The sequence below is a fragment of the Ambystoma mexicanum genome, chromosome 8, assembly GCF_040938575.1.
Source record: "Ambystoma mexicanum isolate Mex_15411 chromosome 8, UKY_AmexF1_1, whole genome shotgun sequence".
Classification (NCBI taxonomy): domain Eukaryota; kingdom Metazoa; phylum Chordata; class Amphibia; order Caudata; family Ambystomatidae; genus Ambystoma; species Ambystoma mexicanum.
Genome location: NC_090929.1, coordinates 218,507,692 through 218,522,231, shown reverse-complemented (window position 1 = coordinate 218,522,231; position 14,540 = coordinate 218,507,692). Strand labels below are relative to the sequence as shown.

General features: G+C 43.0%; 1 protein-coding gene across 1 annotated transcript in view; it reads right to left on the bottom strand.

The window, feature by feature from the left end:
- Positions 1-841: 841 nt before the first annotated feature.
- Positions 842-14,540, bottom strand: part of FAM163B (family with sequence similarity 163 member B) — a 528,280-nt gene continuing 514,581 nt past the window's right edge. The window contains exon 3 of the mRNA XM_069609631.1: positions 842-7,900. Within this exon, the coding sequence (XP_069465732.1) occupies positions 7,508-7,900 (393 nt within the window). The 3' untranslated portion in view covers positions 842-7,507. The remainder of the gene's footprint in view (positions 7,901-14,540) is intronic.

Sequence of the window (14,540 nt, the reverse complement as noted above, 5' to 3'; positions counted from 1 at the left end):
TGGGGGCAAATGTGTTCAGCATCCTCGAGTTTTTATTCTGAGTTTGCTTTCTTTTTGGTAGCCCTTATTGACAACAAACATGCTTGATGATTTGTAGATCATTGGTTTTCTGGTTAAAGAGAGAAGGAGCAGTGGGCATCTGTAAGAGCTACAGAGGCACCGGGCTCCCTTAAGTGTCAGACTACAACCCCTCATTCTTTAATTTTGTATTTGGTATCATGTTTTTATAAGAAAAGGATCAATGTAATTCCTGCAAACGAAGGTGTTTTACTGGGTTTGGGAATCAAATGGAACACCATCAACAACAATCCTAGGGTGACTGGCAGCAGAGGTGCAACATGCACTCTTGGTTTGATGATCAGAGCAAGGCAAGCCAGTCCACCCTGGATGTTCCGCAATGTTTACAGTTATTTGTTAGAATGCTAACCAAACTAGAATCTGTCGAGCAGTTTGGGATGGTCAAATACTGTATTTTAACATAAATATGGAATGTAACCCTCGAATCATCAAATCAAAGCTGGCAGCTATTGACCACTGATAACGGTTCTCCAAATGTTATGAGAGGGGCTGGTCAACTGAAGGGTCCCTAAAATGGCGTTGTTCTCCCAGATGAATAACCGCTGTACTCTCGAGCCCTCTGCTTTCTGACTAGTTGATGTTCATTCAAGCCATAATCTTCATTAGCACCCTGGCAGGGGGTGCCAGCCAATCAGGTGGCTAGGAAAACGGGTTTGAACTGTGGGTGAAAGTCTGCATTCCATGCCACCTGACGGCTGGCTCTCCCCAACACCATCTGCCCCCACCCTCCGCCCCCCCTTTATTTTTTACCATCCCCCCTACTTACCTCATTTCAGCATCCACTCCTTCCCCTTGCCTCCCACGGGTTGCCAAGGAAGGGGAAGAGGGGCTCCGTATGGAGCCCTGCCTTCCCTTTCCATGGTGGCCATCTTTGTAAAGGTTTTTCCTTTGTTCAATGGAACGTGCACGGCTTCCAGTTGAATGAAGGAAAAGCCTGTTTTAGCACCCTGGATTACCGATTTGGTAGCCGGGGTGCTAATGTCCTTAAGCCCCCGTTAAAAGTGCTGGAACGGGGGGTAATGGCCCCATTCCAGCCCTTGGAACGGGGGCTTAACGCCACAATAAACAGCCATGCAGTTGTTCCCTGAGAATATTGAGAGTCATTCCGCGCCCTCCTCTCGAGTGACTGGAAGTCCTCAGCACAAAACCAATAACCCAGACCACAAATCTGAATAAACCTAATCAGTGGTCAAATACACGATACAAATATGAAAATAGAGGCACTTTGTTCAACTACACAGGCCAGCAGAATGAAGGTTAAACTTAAATTCCAATAGAGAGTTTTAGTGGCATCCCATCAAAAATAAAGGGCTACAGGTATTCGCTTCAAACTGCCACAGCCTCTCACAATTTCTCCAGAAGAATATTGAAGCCAATGCTGTCAAATTGACCTAGAAAAACTATACCTGTCAGTTCACCCTCTCCATCCACAAAAGGTTGTTCCATTACTTCCCTTCACCACCCTAATTTTCACATTTGAACTTTCTGCCTTTGCAATCAGAAATGAAAATGTACAATAATTATATTTAAAACAATTTAAATGTTTTAAAACGTAGACGGCAAAAATGAAACACACATATAACAGTGAGACAAGGAAGGGCCACACAAGAGACAAGAACATTATGTGTATGTGTGCAGCATAGCAGTGGCTGCTAATTTGATATAATTAAGGTTATAGATTAGTAAGTATTTAACTTAGCTTTATTGGGGCCATCTATATTTTTTCAGAAGGGGTGAGATTGCTCTTCTTAAATTGTCTTACATGTTCACATCTTAAGAGACCGATGTTTGAACTTTGTTGACTATGAGACCTGTTACGGTAAAGTAATGCTTTTAAAGGCCTTGGTCATCTGGATACTAGAGAAAGATCTCATCTTTGGGAATGTCTCAAGAATCATGGGTTTGATTTTCTAGCGGAATTCATGAGAGATGGGTGGAGAAAAGTCAATGAAAATGTTGGATTGAAGGAATTTATTGGGACCAGCCTCTGCTTGCATTATGTATGCAAGAGCCCAATACCATCTTCTTTTAGTGTCTTCAAAGTGTTGTTTAATTTAGCACATTTGTTTTTTGTTTTGTTTTTCGTTTGAGTCTTAACAAAGTACGTTAGCTAATTCTACACACTGTCTTTGGAATAAACAAACCCGTGGGCAAGTGATGTGGAATTAAATTACAGTGGTTTAACGCATTACAATCACGTCATGGGTGCATTAAAGTGAATTCCCTTTGACACCTCATTCCACCTGTCATTTGTTTTTGGTGGCATTTTAGTTAGACATTTTGGGCTTCCTTACCAAATCCATCCCTTTTTTTTATTGATGTATTCAATTTAGCAAGTGTCTACTTGAGTGTTCCAGTGTTGCTGATTTGAAATGCATGATGGGATTACTGAGCATAGAGTGCACTTGCAGTTTGCCTATGCCTCCTTTTGAGGTTTTATGGTATGATAATCCACAAATGAGTTCATAATGTTATTTTATTTGTCTTAATTAGATCCTACTTTCATACTGGATATTGTATCATGTTGATCCAGCTGGCCACTAATGGTGACTGGACTAATATTATCTTTCTTTACTTCTTACTGTACTGAAAACGTCTTCTACGCAATTGATGTTCTTCTGGTGCACTGCTTCAGCAAATGTATTGGGGATAAAGCTCCAGCGGGCATAAGATGATCTAATTAGGATGGCGAGCAAGATGACATTGCTTGAAACCCATCTAAATAATGGGAGCTTGAATTGGGTTGAATACTTTTAATTGAATCTCAAAATAATTTGAAAGATTCTTATATTGATTTGAGTGGCTGAAATAGACAAGTCCATCTGTTTTGGCTTGGACTTTTGGCAGCATTCTCTCTTTTCAATTAATTTGCCATGGTTTATATTTGTTTTAATTGTATTTTTCTTTCTAATTTTGTTGTTATTCATAGTTAAATTGATCTGACCTTACTTATACCAATAGGTATCTCTCGTTCAAACTGGTTTGTACTGATTCTAACCACCAACAAAGAAAATTAAGCACCTTGACCTTTCCTGTCTCGTGGGGTCTATAACAGTTTATTATGACATGTTATCCGGCATTCATGGAGTGCAGCTGTCTTCACTGGAGTAGCCTCATGGCGTGTCACATACAAAACCAAGTATCACCTACTGATAAAGGTTAGAATCATAATGTATTCAAAATGGTGTTGGAAAGTATTATGATTCTCACCTTTTCTTAGATCAACAGGAAGCGAGTTCCAGACTATGCTGCCAGCTGTGAAACCAGTTTGATGGAATGTGACTGATTTGATACATTATTTTAAAGATTCCCACTGCGGTTTCAGTTCAGGACTTTAAAGCCCTGTTTGGCCCTGATTATAATATCAAGATGAAGCTGGATAGAGAACTTAGGTGTCACTGTGCCGAAACAGTAGTCACCACCTCGCCAATGACCGTGAAGGTGGCGAAAAAGAGCAGGATCCGCATTGTAAGCGGAAGCTTTCTGTGTAGACCCCTTGGGAAAGCTGGAAGATTAACATCTATAGGAAAAGCAAAAGATGCCTAAATTCAGCCACACTCAATTGTGGCGTCAGTGGCAGTGTTGCAGGTCAGGAGAAAAAGTCTTCTTTTCACGCAAGCAATCACCCAAGCAACTTTTTGTGGTTTCTCAACCTGGTATTCGGGAAAGCTGGAGCCGAGTGATTTAACCAGGTACCCAAATACAATACAATGACATGAGGAAGGGTGAAGGCCAGGATGTGCCAGAGGTCATATGGCAAGAAACATGTGATTTTGAAAACATCACTGATCTTGTAGATTGTGCTTAAGGAGAACATTGGACTTTTTTTAAACTTGTGAAATTTGGTGAACAAAAATTGGTTGGGGTAGTGGGGAAAAGTGGCGTAAGTGGAAAAGGTAGATAAATCCTTGCATCAGCACTTGGTTTAGAGGTCATGGTGCTTCTTCCTAATTTTGCCACACCCTCCCCCTACTTCCACCTGTGCCCAGGCTTCTAATGACCAATTAGGAGCATTTCCGAAGAGCTAGAAACAGGTAAACGTGGACTGCTGTGTGGGTCAAAGGTCGGTGGTTTGCTTGGAAAATGTGGGGCAGTTTGATAAGTTAGTGCACTTGGCAATTGCTGGTTTTGACCAATATTGCGCGTTATACATGCTTTAAAAGCCACAGCTTCCATACATTTCTCAGAATCCCCCCCCCCCGCACCCCATGGAAATACTCAGTTTGTATAAAAAAAATCCATTTACTGCTATTCGTGAATGAAGGCCAAGTGTTTGTTTTCTTTTTTCAGTGCTTATCTCCCATTCCACCTACACATCCCCTCAAACCCCCTCACCACACACCTTCCCAGCACCCACAACGCCAAGGTCTCTTGAAAGAAACCTTCCTGCAGAACAAAAACAGGCTTATCTGGGTGTGGCCAGCAAACGTGTGGAAGGGAAGGCCAAGATTTCTCACCAAGCTGATTTACGTGTTTTGGGGAATTGGGAGCACTGCAGTTGCTCAGATGTTCAATAGGGACGTTCTCCTGCACCACAGAAAGAGGGTTTGCAGAGTTTTGAAATCACATGTACTAAATAGGGACCACTGATTTGTGATGTCCTGGAGAAAACCTGCCAATCCTCAAACCAATGAAAGGGTTTATAATCATGATTTCTCAAGCCACAAGCCTTTCTGACTATGAAAACTCTACAAAAACGGTGCAGGCAAATCCTTCCCCGTATCATTGGCTGGCATATGGAGCAACCTCCCAGTTCAGCTAAGATTGGAATCAAACTATGTTTTCGTAAACTACTGAAAACGCACATCTTTAAGTAAAGCCAAGAAGCCATTCCTTCTCATCTCTGTTTTATTATTTTAATGTCCTGTGTTATGTCTTCCGCCTACTTCTTGTCCTTTGTGTTCTTATCTCTGCGCCCCGAATTTGCGAGTTACTGGCGCAATACAAATAAATTAATAAAATAAAAATACATCGAAAACCCCCTCAGTGGAAACACAGAACAGTTGCTTGTTCCTCTTTAAAGCAAAGTTTTATTTTTTGTTGTGTGAACCCAGACATGTTTTGTTTGGTTTCCAAACAATTGTGGGTTTGATGCTTTGTTCAAAGATATTTGTATATCTTTTTTTGGGGGTGGGGGGGTGAATCTTGGTCGATAGTGATGACGTGTTCCCAACACAATCACATTTCTCACAGGGAAGGAGAAATAGGTGAAACAGGATACTAAGCCGCACTAGAACTGTTCTTTGTAGGAAACGTACCATTGTTTTTGTCTATTTAAAAAAGCGAACAAGGTAGGTAAGAGACAACACATCCAAGAGCTGAAAAAGGTAGATATTCCAACGTTTAAGAAGTCACCACTTTGTACATTGTTCTGAAGGCAAATTGAAAAAGCGAACGTTCACTTCGTTTAACGGTGCGGGTTAGATGAGTTAAAGTGCCCAGTAGAGTCAGCAGGGTTTACAATTACGAATCCACTGCCGCTGCTTTACCGGGATAAGGAACGATGCTTATTGACATCCCAGAGCGACATCTAGTGGCGAATCATCAGAATGCTGATCTAATTTATCAGGTTAAAGCCTGGTTCTTCATATTTAGTGCACAATGTTAACATATGGAGAAGCCATATTGAGGGTGGTGGGGTGGACCAGGGGTATTGCCGATTAGAGGACAAAACCTTCCTTGAGTGGTTCATCAAGGAGATGTAATCACGGTTTATGCAGTGTGGCTACGGCGCTGCTATAGTCCAAATAGAATCAAATCTAAAATAATGGAGAGAATGCAAAGGAAATAATATTGCACGCGCGCGCATTTTAACATCCCTGCAGATCATGCCTTATGTTGTAATATATGGATGAGACAAGCAGACTAGATGACCAATTTCTACAGCTGTCTCCACAATTGCTTGTTTCTATCCTTTTGCAATCCCTGGGGCTAATGACACCCGGGCGGTAACCCGGCCTTCCCTGTTTGCAAGTCTGTGTGGGGTGCATTGGCTGCTTGGGCGGTCAATCTGGCGCTGGTGTCCCTTTGCTTCGGTACCCATAAGTGGCCACCTAGTTGCGCCGTTGGAAAGCCCTGACGATGAATGTCATGCACTCTGTGGACGTGTGCTTGTGTGCGGAGCGTGGTGGGGTAGTCGCTGACTTTGAAAGAGTTACTGGAAGACAAGTTGTCAGCTCATTTCTGGGGCATTCGGAGCGCTGCAGTATTTCCTCAGTGTCAGTCGCACAGAACACGCGCCAGGTTAGAGCTCAGAGGAACAGCGGCAGACTGAACTACAGCTCTGAGACCACTAGGGTCCCTCCTCGTAGCGAAGAAAAAACACAAAATAGTTCGATCTTTGCAAAAACAGCCTTTTCTCTTCTTGTAGATAATGCACAAAAAGGAGGGGGGAGTAGGCAGTTCAATGACACGTGACATCTTTCAAAATACAACAAAATTCAGTTCAGTCCCTAACTTATGCACACTTAGAAGCTGCCAACATACTCCATTCATTTATGGGAAAAGGCTCTGGTATAGTTCAGCAATAAATACCTCTGGAAAGGCAAGGGGTTTTGCACCTTTAGCATCATTGATCGTTCTCTGTATCATTTGAGCTTGAGATGGTTAGTTGCAGGTGGGCTCAATGTACACAGGCAGCATTTGATAATTTCAAAGGAGGAGAAGAAGCGCTTCTCAGGTGGAAGCAGGTATTTCCTGTGTGCGGCAGCGCGCATGAGCACCCTTATGCCTGGTTTCAGAATTGCAGCTTTAGCATGTAGTCTGAAACCCCTCAGGCCAATGCCTCAGGCCAATGGCGGTGCTGATAAATCAGGAATAACCTGTTTCCCTGGCTGCCAATGGTTTCTCATCTGCTGGTGTCAGTGGAGCTAGACCCCATAATGTGTGTTCACCCACCTGGACACTGCCCACTGTGCCCACCACCTGCCTCTCCCCTGAAAGTGTGCCCAGGGACCAGCATATTGGTGGCTTGTTAGTGCAGTGATCCTAAGGAGTTTGAACTATCCTACGATTACGCATAGATCAACATAAAAAAGAGACAATTCTGTATCAAAACCATCACAGTCATAATTTCGTAAAAAGACACAATCCCACCCAGCACTTCTTATAATCTGTTAAAAGCTACATTTAGACAAGTGGAAGTTCCCACACTTTCGTAGTGAAACAAGCCTCACACTGATACACATTGAAACTGTGAACTAATATTTTGTATATTTATAGTAAATATAATGTATAAATACATTCATAACTTTAAACAATTCTTCAATAAATTTCAAATTGCTCCCCTATATGAGAATAATTGTTACTAAAAGCCACGGCGGGGAGGTGAGGGACTGTACACAAGTTTGTGGTGGGCTTTTAGTCTGTGGTGAGCCTGCCTAGGTGCAGGTCTATTGCAAGCAGTGGAGGGTCGAGGGGGGTGGGGCACTCAGACATCAGTGCTTATGCTGCGACTCCGCGAGAAGGCCTCTCGCATTGCGGAGAGCCGGTTAGGGTTCAGAGCCTGCAGGTTTGTGAGGTTCACCGGCATTTCAATCTCCTCTTGGCTGATGGTTTTGTAGTTGACGCGGTCGCCGCCATTGCGGACCTCTTCAGGCTGCTGTAGGAAAAACGGCGGATCATACTGCGGGCAGGTGGGGCAGATGGTCCTACAGTGTGTATGGGAGTGGGAGTGCTTCTGGATGTATGGCGAGGAGTAGAGGGACGGCCCATTGGCCAGCGCTATGTTCCTGTTGCTGTGGACCGGTGGGAAACGAGAGTGGACCGCAAAATCTGGCTCCTCTTCATCCTCTTCAGACTCCTCTTTCTTGCAGCAGTAATACTAGATGACCAGAAGAAAACAAAGGAAAGAAAAGATTTAGAGAAGGGGTCATGGAAGATTATTACAAAAATTGAATGAATGCATATTTTGGGGCCAACTCAGAAAGAGGGTATTATGAGTGTCTCCTGGTATGACGTGACTATTGTCTTATTCTTGACTTACTTCTAGTAACTCAGGAGTAAGGCAACATTACTAAGAGTAACTTCAGAGTCACTCATAGTAACTTCTTTGTGAATCAAATATCCCTCTCCAGGAGCAATATTACTCAGAAAAACGACTTTGTGAGTCAGTCTCTTTGGATTCTCAGGAATGGCCTAACATTGTAAAACAGGAAGGAATACACCATTTGAATAGCCTAAAATCAAATATCTAGAGCCAGCAATCAACATCTGTGTGAATTTATTGGGTATGATATTTGATGTAGTATAAACTAACACAAATGTCTTTTAGTGCTAAACCTCTGACTCAGCTGTAAAAGTGTTGAGATTTATCAGAAATGTTATGTTTAAATATTAGGGACGAGGAGGTGAGCAGGGGGTACTTGCTGCACTCTCTCTGGGGCACAGCTAAACACAGCGCCCCAGTTAAACACATCACTCCTCTAGGCACAAGGCTGATAGCAGTACGTGGTAAAGACAGGTCTTGGAGTTCATGTTTCTGCTTGCACTGGAAATCATCCTATGTCTTAGAGATCCTCATTTGTGTAGGCTCAGGCACTGAAACATAGGTTCTTCTGCCACCAACCATAGGCCATCCATCATGAAAAGAGTGTGCCCCAATAACTGGACATTACATTGGTTGCTCGTGGTCCATCTTTCCAGACAAAATGACGCATCCTCCAATCAGACAATCACAGCAGCTAATCAAGATGAGGCCAAGCTTTCACCTTAACACCAGCCGCAAAGCAGGCAGTGACCTTGTTTTGGCTGTGAGGCAACATAAACAAAATGTCTAAATAACTCAATAAACAAATAGGGTTCTTAGGGGTAACATCAACATTCAAAGCATTCTAAAACACGAACATATTTCTCTGATACTGATAGATCTCTGGAAAAACCACTGTGATTAAATATGATATGATAGGGCATTTTTAGCAAGACTGTATACAAGTGTTTCTAGGCATGACAAGCCAAGGAGGGCAAAACAGAGGGAGGATAAACAACGATCTTACTAGTCCTTGTGTCATTCAGATCGTGCACATGCAGGGAAGTGGAAGAGGAGAAGTGCCATAGGGGTGGGAGAAGTGCAAGCAATTCAATAAGTGCAGCCAACGAGTGGCTTATAAGTGCAGAGAGGAGAGACTGTAGAGTTGCGGATATAGACCATAAGTGCTGCGGGACCCCAGGCTCAGTGCAAGGGCAACTGAACATGCAGAAGCCTGGGCCTGAGTTCAGAGGGTAGCCAGGTGACCAGTGCGTGGGGCAGTCAGGACATCAGCAGGGGAGAGGAGGAGAGAAAGCAGAAGCAAAGATAAAGGTCTTGAGGTGCTTCCAGAAGAGAGAGTTGAAGGTATTGAGGCCCCAGTCCCCAGAGGGCCTTGTGGACAATGCATAGGGTTTTGAACTTAATCCTCACAGCCACTGGGAGCCAGTGCAGAGATTTCAGTCCTGGAGAGATACGATCCCTGGGCTTGAGGCCAAGGACAATTATTGCAGTCCTGTTCTGGATAAGTTGTAGAGGTCGGAGTGTAGAGGCAGGCAGATTTAGGAAGAGGCTGTTGCAGTGGTCCAGCCTAGAGAGGACCAGAGCTCTGGAGACTGTGAATTTCTAGGGGAAAGTGAGGAAAGGAAGAATACCTCTGAGGAGGTGAAGCTGATAGTTTGACTTCTTAGAGATAGCAGAGATGTGAGGGGAGAAGGAGAGGGTTGAGTCGAATATGGCACCAAGGTTCTTAGCTTCAAAGGTAGGAGCAGGAAGAGGGCCAGAGTGGGCGGCCAGAGAGAGAGAGTAAAGGAGAGAGCTGGTGTTCCGTTGAAGAGGATCTCAGTCTTTCTGGCATTAAGGGCACACCCTTCGTGAAATGCAGCCAGACAGCCTGGTATGAGAGAAGGGGAAGAGTTGGGTGAGGGGAGCCTGAGAGAGAGCTGGGTGTCATCCGCACACCACTGAATATTGGAGCAGACAGTAGTGATGCGGTGGGCAAAAGGTTCCAGGTAGAGGGTGAAAAGCCAAGGGAAAGGTTACACCCCTGGGGAACACCACAAGTAAATATACGGAAACGTGTTTGAACACCCCTCTGCTTCTAAAGTTAAGCATCACAGCAAGTGAGGACAAGCGAGAGGATGGTTTGGCTTTGGAAGCTGACCATTTCAAATTTGCTGCCATGACCTGTGGAGATTATTGTAATCTGCCCCTTTCTGCTCTGAGGAATAAAACCTGCCTCCTGTGTGGTCCTGAGCTCACATTCACATGAAGTGAGGACAAGTAGAGGACGGTTTGGCAGTGGAAGCTGTTCGTATCGAAATTGCTGCTGTGACCTCTGGAGATTATTGGAATCTGCCCCTTTCTGCTCTGTGGAATAAAACCTGCCCCGTGTGCACTCCTGCCCGTGTCTCAAAGCAGGCGAGGAGAAGTGAGAGGTCAGTTTGGCAGTTGAGTGGTTTGGAGGTGTGCCAAAGTACTCCCGTTCATGTATATTGGATTCAAAAGTGCAGAACATATTCCATTAATCAAGAAAATCACACTTGATTGCTGTGAGAATGTGCACATCTTCGAATTATGCATAGAGGAGAGTGGTGCAAAGTACTTTTGATGCATAGAGGAGAGTGGTGCAAAGTACTTTTGATGCATAGAGGAGCGTGGTGCAAAGCACTTTTGATGCATAGAGGAGCGTGGTGCAAAGTACTTTTGGACACTACACTTACTGCTCTACACACGTAGCACTTCTCGATGATTAACAGCGATTATTGTAAACACCAGCGTGCACACCTGATACAAAAGGGAGGCGACTGTGGGGTTTCTGCTTTCAAGCCTTTTCTTATGGACCCTGGCTCCGGGTCTTAATCAGAAAAGTAGAGTAATCCTGGCCCTGCTTGCTTGGGATACATAAACTGTTTCTGGTAAATCGCTCTAGATTAATGCCAGGCAAGGGATAGTAGTATTGTGATTAAATCAAACAAGAGGCTGCCAGTAATTGATCACAAAGAGCCACTAAGGCTGCTTGTAGGTTGTGGTGAGTCGGATAGACTGCGACTGTGGGTTATTAACACTTGAGCCTTTTTGGTCTCTCCACTCCTGTGCTTTGATATCTGAGTGGGGTTTGACTTGTGGAAGGGGATGGCAGGGAGCGACCCGGTCTGTCTCCACCAACCTGTGCAGCCTCATTCGGATCAGAAGCGCAGGGAGACTTTTTATCGCTTCTAGCACCCCTTATCTAGCTATTACTGACAATAAGTAACAGCATAAAAAGAAGCAAGGTAATCACCGGACACACAGCTCAGTCTTTATTGGAAAAGTGGCTAACAAGATAATATACTCATAGATGTACAATCTGGGGAGTGGCCCAAGATCACATAAAAGAAATTGTTCAAGTAAACTGCAGAAAATCCTACATAAGAAGCCAAAGGAAGTAATATGTCTCTTAGATATGCAGCCCGCAATTAATGAAGGAAATGCAATGGTTCATTGGCCAGCCACCAATGACAATGACGGGTCTTACGCTCAATGGTTCAGTATTAATAAATCATTTAGAGAAGTGGTCACAGGAGTTAATGAGGATGGCGGGATTCATTTAATTTCAACTACCATCAGGACGTTAGACCATAGCAAGGGGTATTACCCAAATTGACCTTTTACAATTGACCTTTTGCACAATTGACCTTTATATTATTTTAGTTATTTTCTATATGAATTGGGTTGGTTTTGGATTATAAATAATATTAGGGAATTGGGTGAGGGGTTGCAGGGGGTTTTGGATTGGGTGGGTGGGCTGCAGGGGGTTTCCCCCCGCATATATGTCCTAATTGACCTTTTAAATTAGGTCAATTCTCCTAAGATCAATTCTCCCGAGGTCAATTGTGAAAAGGTCAATTAGTATACAACCTAGCAAGGCATCCTCAGACCATGCGGCAATAACTTCTCCCTTGGCTGGGCCAGCACTGAAGTCAAAGAATCTGGGGGCAACGTAATATCTGAAGGGATCCACCATTCCAGATAAAGCCTCTACCCTTCAAATTCCCTGGCATGAGGAAATCAGGGGCAAAAAAGTGTGAATTTCCTCCTGTGGAGCGAGTCTAACAGATCCACCGAAGCTGAAAACACTGTATACAGCCGCAAGACCAAGGATAGAAAAGGATAGAAAAGAGTTCATTAAAAAGCTGGGAAACATGAATAACATTTCTCAGACACAGTTGCAAAGTCACATGTAAGTGATGGAAGTATATTCAATGTTGTAGGGGATATGGAAGAAAGAAATTAATTAGCAATTATCAATCATGAAGAGGCACAAGCTGGCGGCGTGTTGACTCACAACAAGGAAGATGACCGAAATATAAATTATGTAGAAATGCCTTCTTTATTAACCGAACATTTGTCAATAAGGTCAGTCTCTTCCCCTGGCCCAGAGCCTCATCAGGGGTTACATGAAACCCTTTGAGATATGGACAAAAGAATAAAACTGGGAGCTCCATCCATTTCCGCAATAAATATGGTTTTAAGCTCTCGCGTGAGTCTATATGAAAACATTAAAGACGAATCATCAGCAAATACATTGCAGTAAATGAGTGAACTTAAAATTGGAATACTCAATGTAAAAGATGTGTTTGGTTCTAAAGAAAGTGAAGGAGCAGAGAAGCATACAAAGATAATTTCCTCTCTGGGTGAAGTGAAGGGAATAGTAATGGACCTCTCGAAAGCATCAGAACAGATTCTTAGTACTCTATCACATAAGTATTAATACATGCATGCATTTGAGAATCCAGTCGTAGGGGGATCCAGAGGCACTAAACGCTCTGTGAGTCATTTTAGTCAGGCACAAGATCAGTCTGACTTGGACTTACATGCGAAAATTCCATTTACAGATCATATTCCTTCGCAATTGATACCCACAGTGACTTTAGAAGGATATTCTATTGAAAACAACATTATCCAAAGTATACAAAACAAAAAGAAAGAAAGGGAAACCAAAGAAAAGGTTAAAGAAACAGATGAGAAACTCAAGAAAATTCTTGATAAATATAGATCTGACTGAGGATCTATGGAACTGTAGAATTCTAGAAGAGAATCATCTGGTCACAGAGCAAAGACCGACCAAGGTAATGATGGGTCCCAGTTCCAATCTTTCTAAAGAAAAAAAGAAAATAGTACACAAACTAGGATTGGGGACAATTTTTCTTCAGAATTAGTGAGGATCTTAACCGACTACAGATCATGGAGATTAAATAACCGGGAGAGCTGAAGAGTGTAATGGGAGGACCATCAAATGCAAATCCTCCATGGTGGATGCAATCCAACAAACGGACTTGAGGTAGAAAGCAGTGAAGAGATTTTGTTCAATTTGAGGTCCATGTCATGGCATTCGCTAGCTGATGTGGGGCTTCAAGGCACCACTCATACAGTGAAGGAACCAACTCCAGAAAGATGGCAACCTATTTTCTGCCATGGTAAAAGTTCATCAAAGGCTCAGACCTTGGAAAAAAATGGGAATGTAACGCAATTGTTACCGAATTAGACAATTCTGAAAGATTACCCCCCTAATCTATTGGAAAATGGAAAGTCAGGCTGTCCAGGTTAAGGGGATTTAAATAAAAAGGAGAGCATAGCAATCCATCAGTCCAAAAAGGTGAGCAACAATGCACTCTTAGCTCATCCAAGAGCATTCAGCACCAGAGGAACAACAGGCAGTGCTGAACAGACAGGCGATTTTACACATCACAAAGGATATTCCTGACCTATATCTCCTGTCAACACATGATATTGAATATATCCACTTTCCATACGAAGAATGCACAAATATCATCATGAGTGGGTTAAAAACTAGATTAGTGCATTGCTGGTGGCACATACTGAATTCCGAAATTTAGGCTATACAATATCGATTAGTAGGCCAGAGGAAAAAAGAGAGGTTGTAAGAGAGGTTAGCTCCATGTGAGGGAGCAACAAGGAAAGTCATGACCAGATTTCTAATATCAGAACGACACAAGATGGGGAGGGGAGGGAAGTGAAGAAAATTCAAACGCTGGTCTGTTTGATACAAAAAATAAAATGTGGTCTTTATTGCCCAACATCCTGTCCCAGGTATTCCAGAAACAGGTGGAGAAGGAGGTGTCTCTCTAGTGAATAATGAGATCAATTTGCTGCGCTGGAATAATAGAGGGCACAGGAGTTTTAATAATATATGAACAAATGGAGTAATATTCAGAGAACATGACCTCATTTTACTACAAGAAACCTGGATGAAAGAGTGGGTAAAACTAGATGGGTTTTCAATAGAGGAACAAAATCCATTCTAACGTATTCAGTATTTCTTAACTCAGACATTTGTTGTAACAACTTTCAAGGAATACTTGCAGCAAAAGTACAATATCTGATCGGACAAACTCAGGGTAATATTGTAATCATAAATGTATATTGGAACCCTGTGTGTTCAAATTTGACAACATTTTTGGAAAATCCATTGGCTCTTCTAATGGTGATTCTTTCG